Source organism: Cucumis sativus, chromosome 4 (assembly GCF_000004075.3).
Source record: "Cucumis sativus cultivar 9930 chromosome 4, Cucumber_9930_V3, whole genome shotgun sequence".
In the NCBI taxonomy this organism is placed as follows: domain Eukaryota; kingdom Viridiplantae; phylum Streptophyta; class Magnoliopsida; order Cucurbitales; family Cucurbitaceae; genus Cucumis; species Cucumis sativus.
This window is the reverse complement of record NC_026658.2, coordinates 3,106,973-3,125,323: the sequence shown is the minus strand read 5'-3', so window position 1 is coordinate 3,125,323 and position 18,351 is coordinate 3,106,973. Positions and strand designations below refer to the sequence as shown.

The 18,351-nt window shown below is 34.7% G+C and overlaps 3 protein-coding genes across 7 annotated transcripts; 1 reads left to right on the top strand and 2 right to left on the bottom strand.

Moving 5' to 3' along the window:
• Nucleotides 1-350: 350 nt before the first annotated feature.
• Nucleotides 351-6,337, bottom strand: LOC101213308 (apoptotic chromatin condensation inducer in the nucleus). Its single transcript, XM_011656035.2, has 5 exons — nt 5,833-6,337; nt 4,295-5,723; nt 1,704-1,904; nt 1,424-1,575; nt 351-1,290 (listed from the first exon to the last, which is right to left on the bottom strand). Exons 2-5 carry the CDS (start codon nt 5,691-5,693, stop codon nt 910-912), a joined length of 2,133 nt encoding a protein of 710 aa, XP_011654337.2. The 5' UTR covers nt 5,694-5,723; nt 5,833-6,337; the 3' UTR covers nt 351-909.
• Nucleotides 6,338-9,063: 2,726 nt separating this feature from the next.
• LOC116403368 (ribosome biogenesis protein TSR3 homolog) lies at nt 9,064-14,834 on the bottom strand. Its single transcript, XM_031884348.1, is given in 11 exon segments — nt 9,064-9,352; nt 9,832-9,944; nt 10,325-10,396; nt 11,013-11,103; nt 11,330-11,417; nt 11,419-11,467; nt 13,352-13,392; nt 14,157-14,222; nt 14,391-14,437; nt 14,559-14,587; nt 14,673-14,834. Coding segments are annotated over 11 exon segments (804 nt in total). The 5' UTR covers nt 14,753-14,834; the 3' UTR covers nt 9,064-9,224.
• Nucleotides 14,721-18,217, top strand: LOC116401612 (DNA-directed RNA polymerases II, IV and V subunit 8B-like). Of its 5 annotated transcripts, none has more exons than XM_031884349.1 (5): nt 14,721-15,051; nt 15,723-15,828; nt 16,108-16,265; nt 17,454-17,548; nt 17,868-18,209. In XM_031884349.1, the coding sequence occupies exons 2-5, from the start codon at nt 15,756-15,758 to the stop codon at nt 17,980-17,982; spliced, it is 441 nt and encodes a 146-aa protein (XP_031740209.1). In that variant the 5' UTR covers nt 14,721-15,051; nt 15,723-15,755; the 3' UTR covers nt 17,983-18,209. The 5 variants fall into 5 exon arrangements, with proteins under 5 accessions (XP_031740209.1, XP_031740213.1, XP_031740211.1 ...); XM_031884351.1 differs by having other exon boundaries at nt 14,917-15,055; XM_031884350.1 differs by lacking the exon at nt 14,721-15,051 and adding an exon at nt 15,294-15,614 and having other exon boundaries at nt 17,868-18,217.
• The last annotated feature ends 134 nt before the right edge of the window (nt 18,218-18,351 follow it).

The following is an 18,351-nucleotide window of genomic DNA, read 5'->3' as shown; positions in this document are numbered from 1 at the left end:
AAAAGTTCAAAAATCAAAATTAAAATATACTATAAAGTTAAAGTACACTCTTTTATTTTACAAAGAACATATAAGGCGCACCATTTTGCTTCACTTTTTAAGTACTACCATTTCAATTAGATGCATCATAATTTCAACGGTAGACAAAACGGACATACTCCAACTCCTATAAACTCTCAATTTCTCCACCTCACATACAGTTCAAAATAGGGGGAAAAATCAGTTCAGTACAAGTTGAACCCATTATTTCATATCCTGAATTCGAAAATGAACTGTACCATATTAAGAGACTTATATTATATTATATAATACATATATACATACATAGCTTTTAGAGGTAAAGAAAATAATAAGCAAGAAGAAATGTGTCCATCTATAACAAAGTCAAAAGCACGGTGGTTAATCAGATCCGAAGTAGTTAGTGTCATGAAATTTGAAGAAGGCATCATATGAATCATACTACAAAGCTAACTCATTATAGGTTTTTTTGTACCCACAGGAAAACATGATTACATAACCAAAATACAAAGTAATCCTCTTCTTTTAGAAGTCAATCTCAATATCCTAATTAATATGCAAGAAAAAACCTACCCATTGGATTCTATTCCAAAACCCGTCCATCATTTTCAGCTCAGCAGAGATAAATTCCTCCCTGCAAGCACTCAAGACATTCGAACATGCCACTCCATGCCTTTTTAATTTTCCAAAATCTAAACTCGCTAAGGAATCCACAAGGGGCACATCAAGCAGCAGGCACGACACAACACTTAATCATCACGGGCATTGTCTCAACTTACTGCTTAATGTCTTTTCCCCTTGCTGATGCTGTATGTTTTATCTGCACCTGTTCGTCTGATAAAGGTAAATAGTAAATGCGAGGAGTAGCCTTGGTTTTCCTGAAAAGGTCGTCTAAGGTGACAATAGGAGTGTCGACTTTATCGGGAAGTGCAGGTGGAGGTGGGAGTGGTAGCTGCTCCCTTGCTTGAGCAACGTTGTTTGTGGGTGTGGGTGTGGGTGTGGGTGTGGGTGTGGGCGGGGTGGTGGAAGAGAAGGCGGCGGAGCATGTTGCTGCCTTGGTTGACGAGGCGAAGGCTCGGGTTGCACGGGTGGGGGCACGTTAGAGACTGGTGGAGCAACCACCGCAGGTGTAGGAGTCTGTGGAGCTTCTACTCGAGTTTTTACTTCTTGAGGATCAACAAACTCAGCTATAAGAAGACGCCCACCATTTGGTGGCCATTGAAGGTTGTAAACAGCATCTCTAGTCTTCAGGGCTTCTTCCACCGACGAGTACTGCATTGGTGACATTAGTTTCCAAGCAATAATTAGAAAACTCAATGTTATGTCCAAGAATCAAATTCCACATTGTGCACCACTTGAAGCAGAAAATAATTAGAAAACTCAATGTTATGTCCAAGAGTCTTACAGTTACATAGCAATGCGTCTTGATGTGATCCATCCAGAAACTGGTAACATTGCCAGTCTTACCCAGAAGTTCTTGCACAGCTTTGAGGGTAAATGGACGCAGAAAACGATCAATTCTTAGTGAGTTTGTGGGAGGTTTTGGTGATGGTGGAACTGCAAAAGGCAAAAGAGAGACGAGTGAATCAGATGTGGCCAAGAGCTTAAAATATAGTCAGCTCATCAAATTTAATCAGATATGGCCAAGAGCTTATAGTATAGTCAGCTCCTCAAATTTAACTCACCAACACGTTCCTTTGATGGATCTTCACTAGCTGTGGAGTCAGATCTGGAGAAGTTGCGTTTTGGAGCAGTGGATTGATGAATGTCCTTTGAATTACTAGTCGATGTATGATGAGCAGCATTTTGGGGCTCTGGAATTTTGAGGTTCTCAGAATTCCACCTACGCTGTCTCTTCACGGACTCATTTCCAACCACTGCTTGATCTGCAAAAATAACCTCATCAGACAAAACAAAACAAAGACAATTGATTTTAAATTTGAAGGAAATCCAATGCAGTAAACTGTTCTTCAATTGAATCAATAATCAATAAGACCTGTCACATACCCCCATCACAGCACGCCATCCAAATTATAAAACCACATTCCCTTTTAAACTCCACTTAAAGAAAAGACGAAATTACTATAGAGAGAGAGGTAACTATTTGCAATAAGACGGCCAGATTAAGGTGAATTCTCTTACATTCATAGCAGAAGGAAGCAGGACAGGACCCAATTTTACTGTTAACATGGAAAATATGGGAGGTACTCAACGTAATACAGCCAGACTTAAATACCAGAAAACGTACGTCTAAAGGTTTAACTCATCTCAACCAGTCGCCTCACATGAAATACAAATTCAAAAAAGAAGTAACTTGATGAATCTGATATATGAATCCGTGAACTTCAATCATTTCCTTGCTCCCTCTCTATACTTGCCTAGGGATTACCTTTTATCCTTCTATTAACACTTACTTCCTAAAGGTGCAAATGAATGTCAACCCTTTACTTTAGCTCCTTCGTAAATTACATTTCTTTTCAAGAAAAGAAGACTTCTATCAAGCGAAATATACAAAAATGAAAGCCCAAGACAAGAAAACATGGGGGAAAACAAAAGAGAAAACACCTACAAATTGGCTATATGATCTCAACGTTCCACTTTCCTATGATTTTACTTATGACAAGAACAATCTCCCAATAAAGTCCATCAAAACAAAAGAATGCACTCGATACTAATTAGAAGTGCTAGTGACTGAATCGTCCACAATAATTCAGCACAGAACTTGGAGTTTGAAGAAGAGAGAGTATAATAAAATGTTAAGGTAGCATTTAACAAGGAGAGAATAGAGCATGGGGTTTTGCAGAAATGGGGACAATCCATCCCAGAAACTGTCTGGACTGATACTTCATGGTATGGCCAGAAAAAGGCACTAAGAAAGAGATACATGTAGATGGACAGATATGGAGATAGAACCTGTCCATTTAGCTGGAAATGAAAGTAAACCCCAGATGGCCAGAGAGAATATTAGTTCAACTGAAAACAAGATTTCACAGAACCATGAACCATCCATTATATTTGAAGGTCATCTTACATCTAAAGAAACCTTACCAGAAGACACCCATCATGAATGTAAGAGGTACAACTAATTCAAAAAAGAACAAGAAAAAAGAAAATGAAAAACATCGAGCAAAAATATGAAAAAGCATAGCAACACAATTTATCCAAACAGCAACTTTTGTTTAAAACTAGAACAATGTTTTGTACACTTGACTCATCACTACTCACAGAAAGCGCAACAACACAACACAGTACTGACACTGCACCAAAGCACTTAGCCAATTACTAAGCACTGGGAGGCAACAACAAAATCCAGTCGTCAAGCATCATTTAGCTACCTATTTCTTCCAGAAAAGCCAATGCAGATACTGCAGAAACTAAATATCAACTTTACTACCAAATACTAAAAAACAAAATCATCCATTGAAAGAAAGCTAGCAATATTCTGAGCTGCAATTCAAGAGACTCAAGCAACAGATACTCTTCTTACAACTCTTTTTATGGTAGTGGGGTGTACTCTAAAACTCCACATATATATTCCGGTGAATCAAAATAATGACAACCCTTATCCAACATACAACTAACAAAAGGAAGAAGAAAACCAATTCCAACAATTGATATAATATTATTCGTAGGAAAACAAGAAAAGGTATGTATGACAAAAATTCATTATCCCTAACTAAAGTGACATCCATTACATTGCATATACATAAGTTGAAAATATTACATAACAAGAAAAACTTTAAATCAAAATTCCCAACCATAAAATTATCAGGTCAAAATTTCAGTACTGACAGAAAAACCATATTGAAAATTTCAAAACAGAAAATCATTTATGTTATAGAAGGCTTTTAAAATATAGAAAAATGGGCCAAACTAATTAGAAGTTATGGCAAAAAAATTTCCATTCCTTACAGCCCAGATAGAAGTTGGATGGTGGCCCATCAATGTCTATCAATTATACAAACTGATACATGTCTATCGCTAATAGACACTAATAGAAGTCTAACATCAATATTATTATTGATAGAAATTGATAAAAGTTTATTATTGATATATATGTAATAGAAACCTATCCGTGTCTATCAATGATTTTTTTTCTTTTGATATTTTTGTAAACAGTTTGGCATTTATTTTCTTTCAGTTAAAATTTTTTATGTTATATGCAGAAATATTTAATTAGGCTGAGAAATATAACACAGTTTTCATTTATTTCCTTTCATTTTGGTAGCTCGGATCAGGCTTGGGGAAGAAGAGAGGGTCTAGAAGTAAGCATTACCATGAAGCCTTCTTTTTTCAGCAGGCAAAGATGTAACGTCATTCTCTATACCAATACTCTTTCTGTCTCCAGTTGAGCCTCGCATTGCTATGTCAACAACCTTTTCCTCTTGGGACATAAGGCCCTCATTTTTTACATTCTTCTCTCCCATTTCTTCAAGATTATTCACTGAATCAGTCTTATTCTCTGTTGTATCTTCTATTGAATCATCCCCAGAACTTCTATCTAAATTAAGCTTTTCAGAGAACCCCACATCTACACCATCATGCTTCTCATGAAGCTCAGAAATTATGTCCTTAACATCTTCTTTCTTCTCAACATCTTCTTTCACAATAGAGTCCATAACATCTTTGTTCTCAGGTGACTCCAGAACATCTCTGTTTGCAAGTGACTCTTGAACATTCTTGTTCACATGTGGCTCTTCAACATCCATAGGATGTGATTCGCCAGCATCTGGGACAATAATGCTGGATGATGGTTCCACCATCTCCTGCTTAACATCTAGTTCTAATTTTACATGATCAGCAGACATATTTTCCTTTAGTTCAATCATTTCATTAATTGTCACAGAAGCAGTAGAAATAGAATCAGTTCTTACTTGAGACCCTAAAACAGGGCTGACCTCAGATACCTGGTCGTCTGGAGCAGAAGAGTCGTGCACGAGATCTGCCTGTTGAGACTTCAAATACTCATTCTCCACCTGGAGCTCCATATTCACATCATCAAGCAGGGGCTTTGAATCCTCACTATCAAGCTGTGGCTTTGAACCCTCACTAACCAGTTGAGGCTTTGACTCCTCACTAACCATGTGGGGCTTTGATTCCTCACTATCCAGCTGGGGCTTTGAATCCTCACTATCCAGCTCGAGCCTATCCTCGTTATCCTTGCTTTCAGTGTTCTGCAAACCTTCCACACCCACACCTATTGCTACTTCAGATACTACGGTTTCAGTTACAGTAGTTTTAGTTTCCACAGTAGAAACACGGACGGACGATCCCTCTTCTACCCTGGGGGAACCATTAAGACCAGCCCCATCTTGAATTCCACCTTCCTTCACAGCTGCATTACTATCATCCTTTTCAACCTGAACTCCAACATCATCTACATTATCTGTGATGTTAGTATCTTCATTAGTTTCTTTCGCCGTTCCAGAAACAATAGATGCATGCTCTTGGTTATTGTCACTATTTGTAACTGGAGGGTCACCATCAACACCATTGGTTTCCTCAGCATTTTCTTCCCTTTCCATTCGAACTGCTTCATCTAACCGTTTAACCAAATCTTCCTTCAACCCCTTGATGGTCAATTTCCTTCTCTTAAGTTCCTCTTTCAACTCCGTAACCTTCCACTGATCAATCGGTCGATTGTCGAGAATTGAATATTTCGATTTGGAAGACATCCCGCTAAATTCAAAACTCAAATTTCAAACCTGCAAGGAAAAAAAAGAGAGGGATGATTAAGAGCCATCGGAAAACATCATAAAAATTAAAGAAAGAAAGAAAGAAAAAAAAAAAAAAGATAATGTGAAAATGACTCACGAAAGTATTTGGCTTGACTTTGCGAAGAGGAAAAGAAAAACAGAGGCGAAGAAACCCTTAGATGAGGAAATGAAAGGAAAATTGTAACCCTAATTCCATAAAACAAAACCCACCATTAGAGATTAAAAGGGAAAAATTACAGCAACCATTCAAGAAAACCCACAACAGAAAAACTCTTAAATATTACAACTTCCAAAGAAAAAAGTTAATTAAAAAAGAACAAAAATGGGCCCCCGAAATCAGTGGCTCAACTCGTTCGCTGTAACCTGAAAACAAAGGAAGAAGAGAGAAGAAACAGAAGAAGAAAATGGAATTTGGAAGAGATAAAAGAAAATGTGTTGTGTTTTTTTTCTTCTTTTTCTTTCTTTGTTTTTTTCGTTTAACACAAATTTTATGAATGGAAATCAATGGCGTAGAAGGAAGAAGAAACAGAGCGAAGAGATTGTGGGGGGCTTTCTAGGGTTTTTTGCTTCGCCGATGTGAGTTTGGTAGTGAAACGATGGGAAGAGTCTGTCCGATTAAAATCCAATATTTCGTTTCTAAAATCTCCAAAATACCCTTTCATTATTTTCTTCTCTTTTTCTTTTTCTTTTAATATTTCAACGTAAAATTAATTTTCATAAATATAATAAAAATATTCAACTTCCATTAACATTGATAAACTACATGATCATTTATCATAATATTACAATTTATTGTGAACAGAGATGAACTACATGATCATTTATCATAAGACTTTTCAAAGTCAACATTTATCATGAACTACATGATCGTGTATCATGAACTACACAATCATTACTAGGGCTTTTCAAAATCATAATGTATCATGAACTTCATGTCGTGTATCGTAAACTACACACGACCATGTATCATCATCTACACTATAATTTACTGGGTTTTTTTTCTTTCCAAAACCATTGTTTATCACGAACTAATAATCGTGCATCATAAACTACGCAATTGTTAACGATTGTGTATCAGGATCGTTTAAAAGAAGAATTACACGCTCGTGTGTAGCTGGTGTAATTCGTGTATCATGATCGTTTGGAAGAAAAATCTCTACATGCACGTACGTGACCGATTAATCGCATATTGATATAGGCATTTTTTATATTTTCCGTTTTCAAAATTGTTTTGTACGTGTAAATATTCTTTCCTTTTGTTATATTTTTAAAAGACCCCTAAATTTTACAACAAATATTATCCGAATTCTCTTTTCTCTAAAAAATATCCTTATAATTTTAAATTTACAGTATTTTCAAAAGTACTACTCGCATAAGAATATTGTGAGAAGTAGAGATTTGTAAATTTACTCGTTATTTAGGTTCTTTATGGAAAATATTCTCTGTTAGCTTTTTCCTTCTTCAATTATCCATTTTTTAACAAAATTCTCGACCTTGTAAAAATTTTATAATTTTTTTAATGTTAAATAGGCGGTTCTAATACATTTGTATTTAAATAAAATGCTGTAAAATTTTCTTATAAAATGTAATATTCAATGTTCCAAAGTATCATCTCATAATTTCTCAACAAAGTCAGTCAACCATTCGATTCAATTTAAATATTACACCATACATTCGTACAATTCAAAACACTTTCGGTGTTAAAATATATGAATCATAGAAACACATGAAAAAGGATCATAATAAGAATTTAGAGACAGGTAATTGGTAAAAGTTGTAATTAAATATGTGTATGTATGTATACGTGTATCTATACACATGTATATACATGCAAATATATGTATATATATGGTTGTGGTTGTAAGGATAATGGGTATGAATATCTTTTAGCTAATTAGAGATAGTGTAATTTTATTTTACAAGGTTGGTTTGAATGAAAATAAGATAAACATGTTGAAAGTGATCAAGTATGAAAATTTTCAACAAATATACATGTTTATAGGATAAACATCATCAATGGAAATACTAAACTCAACTTGTTTTACCCCCTCTCCAAGGTCAATCTTTCTTTTGCTTGATTACTAATTTGCTAATCTATCAAAACTGAATAATTAAACAAAGCATTAAGAACTTTTATCAGCAACCTCTTTTGCTATCGTCATTCAATGGTCATGGTATGTTCAAACAATACATGCTCAATTACTTTTCGCTATACAACAATTGTAGGATGATGGTGAATTAAACCTCTTTATCTTTATAACATAAGACTGTGTCAATTACCGCTAAGTTAAGTTCATTCTAGCACCTTATTTATTTTGATAGTTTGTTATAATACTTTGCATGACATAGGTTAACTTTTAAGATGCTAAATGTCCACCTTAGGAGTATAGCAATTAAATCAAGTAGGGTAGATTGAGATTTTAATCAAACTACTTTTTGATAAAACTGGGTATTGATAATTATTATTGTTGGCAAAATTAAGTACATAAAAATTGTAGTTACAACCTTGCTTCCAATGCAAGAGAAATTTGGAAACCAACCAAATCTCGAAAGGACAATAATTTCCATAAAACATAATATCAAATAAATTTAGCTTGAAAGTATCACATAAACATGTAAGGAGATCTACCGTCTTCACTTTCACGTTGATTCTTATACAAAATGATAAAGAAGAAACAAAAAACACTTCATTTCTTTAGCATACTTATTATGAAAGTATTACCAATCATATGTAAATGTCTTAATTAGCTGCTCATGATCATATGTTTTGGATATCAAAATGCTAAATTTAAGTATGACTTGAATATAGTGAGGCTTGAATTTTGAATAATAGTTATGTACTGAATATGAATTAGAAAATGGAGAGAAAAAAACAATAAATTATAATGGGTGGACATTGGAGGTTTTTTTTTTTTTTTTTTTTTTTTTTTAAATTGCAAATGTAAAAATTTATTACAAATATATTTAAATTTCAAAAGTTATTAAGACAACATTTTAATTTTAAAGAAGTTCAAAATTAATAAAAAGAAAACGAATTAGATTTTTTAAAAAGCAACTTCACCTCTTCAAGAAACGAATAATTAGACCAAATTAATGTATAAGTTTCGGATTCTGCAATATTAAGAAAAAAAAAAGGAGTTTAAAAAAAAAATACAAAATATTTACAGAAGACAAAAATCTTTTATCACTAAATTTGACATAATATTTCTATATTTTAAAAAAATATTTTTCTATACTTTGGTTTTTATTTTTTGTAAAACTGATAATGTGGGTGTTGGCAAAAAGATGATAAACTTAAACCTACAAACACATACCCACAAGGAGCCCATGAAAAAGAAAAATCAAATGTTAATATCAAAATTACAAAACACCATCGACTTATTTCTCTATTAAGTTAAAAAGCAAAGCAAAATAGAAGAATCCTTTACTACAGGGAACTGTTATGGTCTCTACATTAAACTTTTGCCTCTATGGTATATGGTATGAATTTTACTCGCTTTCTTCGTCGCTTTCTTGCTGCAAGGTCAAGTGATTTAGATTCTTCTCCAATGGCGGAAGTCCATCTTCCGAATCATCGGAACCTTCATCATGTTCGCTCACGGATGACTTATCTGCACCTACAACATATGTTCAGTCTCGTTTCAGTGAAACCCTCACAAGTCCTTCCATACGAAAACAACTCTAGTCCCAAATCAAAAGGGCCTCTACTTCATTGATTTAGCCCAAATTGGTTTGGTTTTCATAAATGTATACTCCCAAAAACAGTCTATCTGTTTATTTTGGTTCGATAATGTTGATTAGAGTCAATTTGGTTTGATTTTGATCGGCTTGGTTGCTTGCTCTTGTCAGTATGGTTAATGTTTATAACTATGGACACCAAAAATTTCTTCAACATGACAATCACATTGTGTGATTCTTAAAAAACAGTTGGATGTGAATTCGAAAATCTACCTGTTCCTAATAACTACTAGATATAAACTAAAAATACTTCAGCAACGTTTTCTCCACGCATATAGAGAGTATGATGCAACTCCATTTTCTTCAAATTAAGGTGCAAAACAAAAAACAGATCGATGTAATTGATTCAAAAGATTACCTTCGACATTATGCGGTTCTTTGGGGACTTGTCGTTGTTGTGATAACCAAGCATTCTGGACCGAAATAATATCCGCACTATTCTCACATGCTGAGTATTGTTTTAGAAGTTCTCTGTGTAATACAAAAGAAAAATAAGCAAGCATGATCATGGAAAAGGCTCAAATAATAGCGCCATTTATAAGCCTAGAATTCCTCTATATACTTGAAGGCTAAATGGCTAAATTTGTAATTTAGTATCAAATATCTCAGGTAATTGCGAGCTAATAGGCAGGTCCAGTTAGAATATGATAAGCAGTACTGCTTTGGAATGACTTTTTAAGTGAAGTGTTTTGAAGTGCAAAGTAAGTGTTTTTAAGCCCTTAATCATTTCTAAACAAGCCTTTTAATCTTCATTTGATGCAAGTAGGTTGCAATTATTATGGATGAACCAGCATATTATATCGTGTTTGTTTTTAAAACTAAAAATTTAAGAGTTAAATAATAAAACATACCTATTAACGGAAAGAAAAGCATGACCCCACTTGAATTTACCAAGCAACAGATCTGCTGTTTCCCCTTCCCCACTGTTAGTTCAGTTCAATAGAGATAGTTAAACAAAATGAACAGAATACTTGCTCATCTACACCAACAAATAATCATATTTCCATTTCAAGCTATAAAGTAGTTTAAACATCCATTAAAAAAGTGATAAGCAGAGTGTTAACAACTTAACATTAACAATTACCACAAATCATATTGTATTGACAGTCTCTGGAAGTCTTAGGTTGCTAAAGGAGGATTACTACCGGAGATCTACAACTTGGTTAGTTACAACATCAGCAACAACAATAACCTTTCTTTGTGACTAATTAGAACCAAAGGGACTAACAAAACCAAACAAAAAACTTCATCAGAGTTCTGTATCTTGAAGTGAAGTGACTAATAAGACTACTCTATAGCACTTTGCCAAATTTGAACAATCAAGCAGGGAAGTATGCTGTTCTCTCACTTCCAATGAAAGAAGTACAACACCTTATAAATCTTAGATCATTTTCCCTGAATTATCAGAAGTAAGCTAATTGCACCAAATTTATGACAAAAGGATACAAGATGACATGAGGATTAGCAATTGACATGAATCTCAGCAGAATTTAGAACAAAGTTGCAAACAAGAGAAAAGATGAGATAAAGGTGCGTTACCATATGATTAGAGCGGCGGCTAATGCTTCCACGCAAGATAACTCACATGGTCGACCATAGTTTACTGGGTTTGCTGCTACTAGCCAAGGTACTACAAATATTTGCATAAACAATTTGCAGGATGTGAAAATCAGAACCAAGAGAACAAAATCATGATCTAGTAATTACCAAAGCCAACCAAATAGAGTCTAGTCAGGAAAATGCACTTCATCAAATTTAGTGAAATCTCAATGGCAGTTTGGAAATTACTAACAATCAAATGACAGCAAGGTTAAGAACTACACAAGACTTTCATATTCAAGATGTAAATCTCTTACATAGGCGAGGAGCAGCACATCGCAATTTCACAAATGGAACATCACCCAACCGTGCCCATGAGCAATCCACAACTGCTAATCCTTTTTTGTTTAAGAAGACTATGATCTTCTTTGGAGACACAATTCACCCCCACTGGACTGCCAAAATTTTAAGATTGAAAAGGTTCAATATAGGAACCAACAAAATGTTTATATGCCTTTGAGTATGAATTTAATCACTACCATTCATCTCCTTTCATCAGATCACAAAAAAAATTACGAAAGCATGTTCTTGTAAGAGGATAGTTAGCAATATGATAGATCATGGCCAACCATAGGGAGAAGCACATACTACTAGATTGATAAAGTACAACTAATGCAAAAACGGCCAAATGAAAAGTAATAGCCATGTTTCTAATCCTTCAATTTACTACAATCAGTTATTGACAATAGAGTAAAGAGATGTACACGGTTTTCGGAAAATTTGAAAACTCTCCTCTCTCAAACACCCAACTTAACCCAGAAGAAATAACTCTTACGTGCAGTCTTTACTTACAAGTTACAAGTTAGAACATACTGCACTTAGCTTGCACCGTTCCCACCCTTCAATAAATTACACCACTAGGTGACGAGTCGAACCCTCACTATATCCCAATAAAGATTGGTTTCTTCATTATTAAAGAAGTGTTCCCCAAAATACATTATGAAATGGGCAAAGGTTGTAACAGAATAGCAAGAGCTAAAATCAAAATCTTAGCTTGCTCATAGACCACAATAACGAATAGCTCTACTCTAGCCAGTCTCCTTTGTAAAAGATCAGAATCTCATAATGTCTTTACATTTTCCCTCTTTTTTCATATAATTACTAGGCTTTTGTGATGGAAGCCGTTATATGGTCCATGGTCTCCCAGCTTGTCCATGACTTTCTGGTTTGTATGTATCTGGGCCACTCCTTTACAAATGAAAAATATACCCTTAGGTTGTCTATCAAAGGGGGCTTCTCTCTGGGCCACCCATTTAGGGATGAAAAATATACCCTTTCGGTTGTCTATCAAAGGGCGCTTCTTTTTCACTCTAGGTGAAACCGCCACAACCATTTGGCTACAAAAGTCGGTTACAAATTCTAATTCAGAAGAATTCTCAATTGACGATAATTTTAGTGAAGTAATAGCAAGTTTATTCCAAAATCCAATGGAAAGAAAATCTATTCAGACTCCTAAAAGTAAGTTTTCCTTGGTTGATCTATCTATAATCCCATCTAAATTCTCCTCCTTAATTGCAAGTTTTGGCTTAAGTTCAGGGGTTGCTTCTTCTCAATTATCATTAGTGATTGTTGTTTGTTACTTCTTTTCAGTTATGAAAAAATTTCCTCCATCTCATCATCCGGATGGTTGTGGCAGTTTCACCTGGAGTAAAAATTATTTTGAAGCTTTAAAGTTGTAGCTGGTCCTTTGAGGATTCTCTTAAAAAACTGGTGGCATCTTGTTCATGTGGGTTGAAAATAAGGTGTCAGTTAAAGAAACACTCAAATGGGTTTTTCTTCAAAGCAACATCATAGAGTGTTCTTGATGGATATCTAATACAATCCTTCTCATTATATAAAAGAAGATTCTATGGCCGGATCCTATGTCAATTCATAGTTATTGTGAAGGCCTTTGATGCATTTGTGGAGTCTTCAATATTTCAGTATTTCAAGATGGCCTAATCATCAATTTTCCTACCGGTTGAACCACAAAAGGTTTGCTTCTTTACCAAATGGGTCAGTTTTTTTCATTGGGATTGTGTGATTTTGTCATGGGAGTTTCATTCATTAGCCTTTTGGAAAGACGAAAGAGGTTGAAATTCTGAATTTGAGCAGCTTCTTCATGCTTTATTGATGAAAAAAGTGGAGCATAGTGTTGATTCTCACAGCTGAAAGTTAGATGCCTTTAGACGTTATTTAGTTAGAGATGTGATGTGACAACTAGTTTGTTATTGTATTATCATACACTAACATTCAGTTACAACTAAACTAGAACACAAGGAAGCATAATCGTTCAGTACCTTAAGACAATGCCTCCAAACCCACTGTTAACACGCAAATCCTGCATGAACTCAAGAGAAGTTAGATTCATTCTTTATTCAATGTAGAAAGAAATCCGTTAATAGTATTTTATACACAATGCCATCTAACTAAAACCTTAAACAAGCATGAATCCGATTAATCATACAAATATGAAAGCATCTTGCCTCATTTAATGAATCAACTTAAAAATAATTAAACAAAACTGTACTTTTTGTTCCTTAGTTTTTACTATTTCTATTTGGTCCCTGTTTTTTCAACTTCTACAATTTAAACCCAATTTGTTGGTTTACAATTGAAAGGCATGAATGTCAAGAGTTTCAAGGATTCTGTCATCTAAGTTGTACTTTTTATAAAGCATTGTATGACCAAACTAAGAAATTAGGATTACACATTTGGAAAGTTCCTCGTTTTGGACATTCTCCACTTGGGAAGCAAAACCATCCATTAGATTTTCTCCAGCATCTAAACACAATATAACCTATTTTTCTATAGACTTCCATTCCTGTTCCCTAAGCATCGAATTCATATTGATACCAATCATCATATGTGAATGCATCTTCAAAATTCCCAGCAAGATCGTATAGAACTAAGTCAATACATCCAACAATACATTTCGTACAATAACTAACGAAGTGGAGAGGGAATGCAAACATACAAACTAATTAACCCTGTTAGAGAACTAAAATGGTTTCTTTATATGCCTACACGAACCAATCACTGCGAAAATAAGCAACATAGTAAAAAATATGAAAACAAAAGAAAAGGAGAGAATCAGGTACGTTCTTTTAACAAGCCAAATCGTGCAAGCTTGCGTCCTGTACACCTTTTTGCATCACACTGCCCAAAATCCTGAATCAACCACAAAACACCATCAATTTCAATTTACTTACAACTTTGTAAGCTCAAGCTTTCATTCCCATTTGTAACAACAGCACAACAGTAACAAGTTTAAGGATGACACAATTCAGAATTCAACAACAAAAACGCGAAGCGAAGAAAAAAATGTTAAGCACACACCCACATGGCAAGGTGAATATTTGGACGCGTTGGCTCCTCTTCATTGGCTGCAACAAAAAGGAACTCGTCAGGAACCTAAATCCAAAGTCTCTCCACTATAAAAGGGCTTCTTTAAACAGAACAAAATCACCCATGTAGAAGCAAACTTCAGTGAGACAAAGTAGGCACCTGGGTCGACCGGCAAACACTCATCCTCTCTGAAAAAAAAGAAATAAACAAAACAAATGATCGATATAATGAAAAGACGAATCAGAGGAAAAGGGTAAGAGTATATGTAAATACCCAATAAATTTATGGCCCCGAGTAGATTGTCCGCGACGAGGATGATGATTTTTGAAGCGTCTAGTCTTGTTATGGCTCATTCTGAGGCAGTTTAGTGAAGTGGGATTCGGTGATGTTGGGTTCTCCTTTACTTCTAGACCTGTTCAGAAAAATCATTGGAATAATAATAACATGACCTGGGTCGGTTAAATAAGTGTAGGGTTGGCCCAAGCCAATATAAACCTAAACCCTGAACCTTTTTACCGAAATTCCTTCAATCACCCAGTCGCCCACACGCTCCGTCGCCGCGCCCCTTTCCGAAATTCCTTCAATCTTCTCAAGGGTAGTGTTAAGAGGAAGAGTCCTAAGAAGCTACTAAAGGAAGAAGAGCTCTCAGAAAGTAGGAAAGTTTCCCTGACTATTTTCTTCCCCTTTACTTGATATTATTGTTTGTCCTTATTTTCTGCATTATCTCTTCTGGTTTTGGTCGTCAAATTCATTTGCATAATTGTAATTATCCATAGTTTATGATTAGTTTTTACAATTCGAAAGGTTAAAATTTTGGAGTTAAGATAGAATGACCAATTTCTAAAAACCACAAAAACATGCTGTGGGTGTTGTAATTATACTAACAAAGGCTTTCTTTGTTCAAGCTTCAATTCTTCCTACCTTGTAAATATAAACTATGAACTCCCAACTTACTTTTTCTTAAAAAAATATTAATAGTAAACAATTTTACTTTTAATACATATGTATAAGTATATAAACGGCGATGGAGTAAGGTTTGTCTTTGTCATGCCATTGAATTTTAAGCTTCGAATATGTTAAATTCATATTTGTTAATAGAAAAATAAGGAAAAAGTGTACCCCTAAAATAAAACCCTAAACCCTTTCATATTCCTCTCACTCTTGTTCCACCTCCGTCTTTGCGCCTTTGCGCCTTTGCGCCAAATCTCTATCTATGTATCACTCTCAATTGAGCCTTTGATCATCTGTAAATTTTAGTTTTTGCTTTTTTTTCCTGCCTTTCTTCCCATATCTAATATTTTTTTATGTTGTCTACCAACTCAGATTTGCATTCTGAGAAATAAATTCTCCATAAACATGGCGGGGCTTCTATTTAATGATATTTTCAAGGTCAAGTGTGTCAACCCAGATGGTAAAAAGTATGATAAAGGTACTTCCCTCAAGCTTCTTATTGCTCTCTCATTCTTTTAATTCTTAGTTTCTGGTTTATGAACTTTTGAGCCTCCGTTGAGATGTTGGGAATCACAAAACTCACTTGTTACAAGACGCTGCTCTCTCAATAGACGAGCTACTCTCATTGCCAATTGGTTTTGAGATGCCCATGCTATAAAATAGCCCCCTTTGTGGACTTGAAACTTCTTCACTGTATTGATTTTAGCGTGAAGGATTTTACAGGATGCACATTGATTGCATAAAATTGTTGTTCTAGTTTCTAGAATTGAAGCACGGAGTGAGAAGCTTTCGATGCATATGCTGCTGGATGTAAATACAGAGATATATCCTATTGATGAAGGTGAGAAGCTTCTGATGGTCTTGTCTCCCACGTTGAACTATGATGGATCTCCTGTTACCAGCTATAAAGATCAGGTAATCCCTCCAATGTTTTATTTAACTTTGTTGATGGAGGATTCGGGCTGTTCCTTTTCTGTTTGCATTGTTTAAAAGACCAGACAGGTAAAAAAAAAAACTGTTGGCATCTGCGTCCATATCAATTTTTCCATGAGTAGAAATGGTAGATATATAATAATATTTTATAGGAATTACTAAAGATATCATTAATAACTCCTCAAGGTATCTCTGCGACTGAACATTTGGAGAAGGATCTTATCAAGGAGTCTAAAAAAAACTAGAAAAAAGGGTCTGCAAATTGCAGGGCAAGTATCCATTGGTTTCGTTCTGTCAAGGCCGTGCTTGTGCTAGCCATGTCTCTTGAAAACAAATGTGAGGAAAGGAATGTGACTTATTTAGGCTCCTTATGACTTGTGTCTAAGGCTTGTGATGCATGACATAGATTTGTTAAGTCTTGAATATGCGCTTGGTGTTCCAACTTCCCTTAAGACACTGAGGAGCATCTTATTAATCTCAATAGAGTCCTTCAAGTTTTTGAATTTCTTGAACCAATATTTCGGAGGAGGCCCTTGTTTTAATCTACCTTGTTGCATCTATGGCTCAAAAGAAATTGGAGAATCTTTAGAGATATAGAAAAGTCATGAGAGGTGGTTTAGAGTGAGTTGCATTTCAATGCCTCTCTGTAGGCGTGCAGAGAGCTTGTTCCACTTCTTTTTGAAAAAAACTGTATTGTTCTTTTAATTTTGTTCTCTTTGCTTCTATGTTATGCTGTACTGTCATTTATTTTTATCTGCTTCTTTTGCTCTTTCATTACATTTATTTCTTATGAAGAAAATATGCACTTGTTAATTTATTTAATTTTATTTTAAAGGTTCGTAACTTTGTATAAATTGCCAACACAAGCATAGCGTAGTTGGCATTTGTATGTTCCCGAGGACAAGATGTTCGTGTTCAAATTCCCCACCCCAAGTTGTACTTAAAAAGACTTTTTTTTAAAGAAACTTCGTATAGACTATAGAAACAAAAGTATAATCAAAATTTTGTAGATGTTGGATAGCATTAGAAACGTAGATACACTTTTAACATAAAGTTAACAAGAGAAACTTTGACAAACCTGGTTTAATTCAGTTTCCATGATCGTAATTGTAAACATCACATTTGAAATTTTAGTGGTAATATCCTTCAAATGAACTTAATTTTTGGCAGGAAGGGAAGAAATCTTTAGCTGATAAGTTTGAATACATCATGCATGGTAAAACATACAAACTTTCAGATGAAGGCTCAGGTTCAGACTTGAAAGTGTAAGTGACCTAACATTCTCACGATTTTCTGCAACAGTTCAAATCTGTCATTTTCTTGTCAAATCTTCTATGAATAAAACAAGTACCCTAACCAATTGGAGAGGGCAGTTAACCTCTCCTTCCCTACAATTAGACCGTGTACCATGTCCATGACTCCACTAACCAATTGCTTTGGGGATTATACCCTTTTTACTCTTTCTAGCATGAGTACTAATAATTGAGTCGTATGAGGCGTTTGCAACTCAATTAATAAATTGTTTCACATGTCTCGTAAATCGTTGGCTCTGATGTTGTTTGGTTGGAATGATTGTATATGCAGGGAGGTTTATGCATCTTTTGGAGGACTCCAAATGCTGTTGAAGGGAGATCCCATCCACTGTGCCAAATTCAGGGTGGATCAGAACATGTTTTTGCTCCTTCGAAAACTCACATAAAACATACAAATCTCTAGTATGGCCTTTTGTTATTACAAAGATTGTGATAACTCTGCATAACTATTGATCATATCTGCAGATAAATTTTGAATTGAATTCTTTTACCAGATCGATCTTCATAGTCGTTGTATGGTTAGTGCTATCTTAAAATTTTCTAGTGGTTTGTTTTTTTCACTCAACATTAGTGAGTGTTGCAACAATTCTCCTTAGATTGTAATTTAAATTAATTGAACTATATTATTGACTAATAATTATAGTTGAAGGAAAAATAGACCTAAAAATGAAAGGATTAGGTAGCAAAGGAATTCTCGCACCACAAATATATATGAGTTAGAACTATATTTTCCTTTAATTAAAAATAAATTTTGT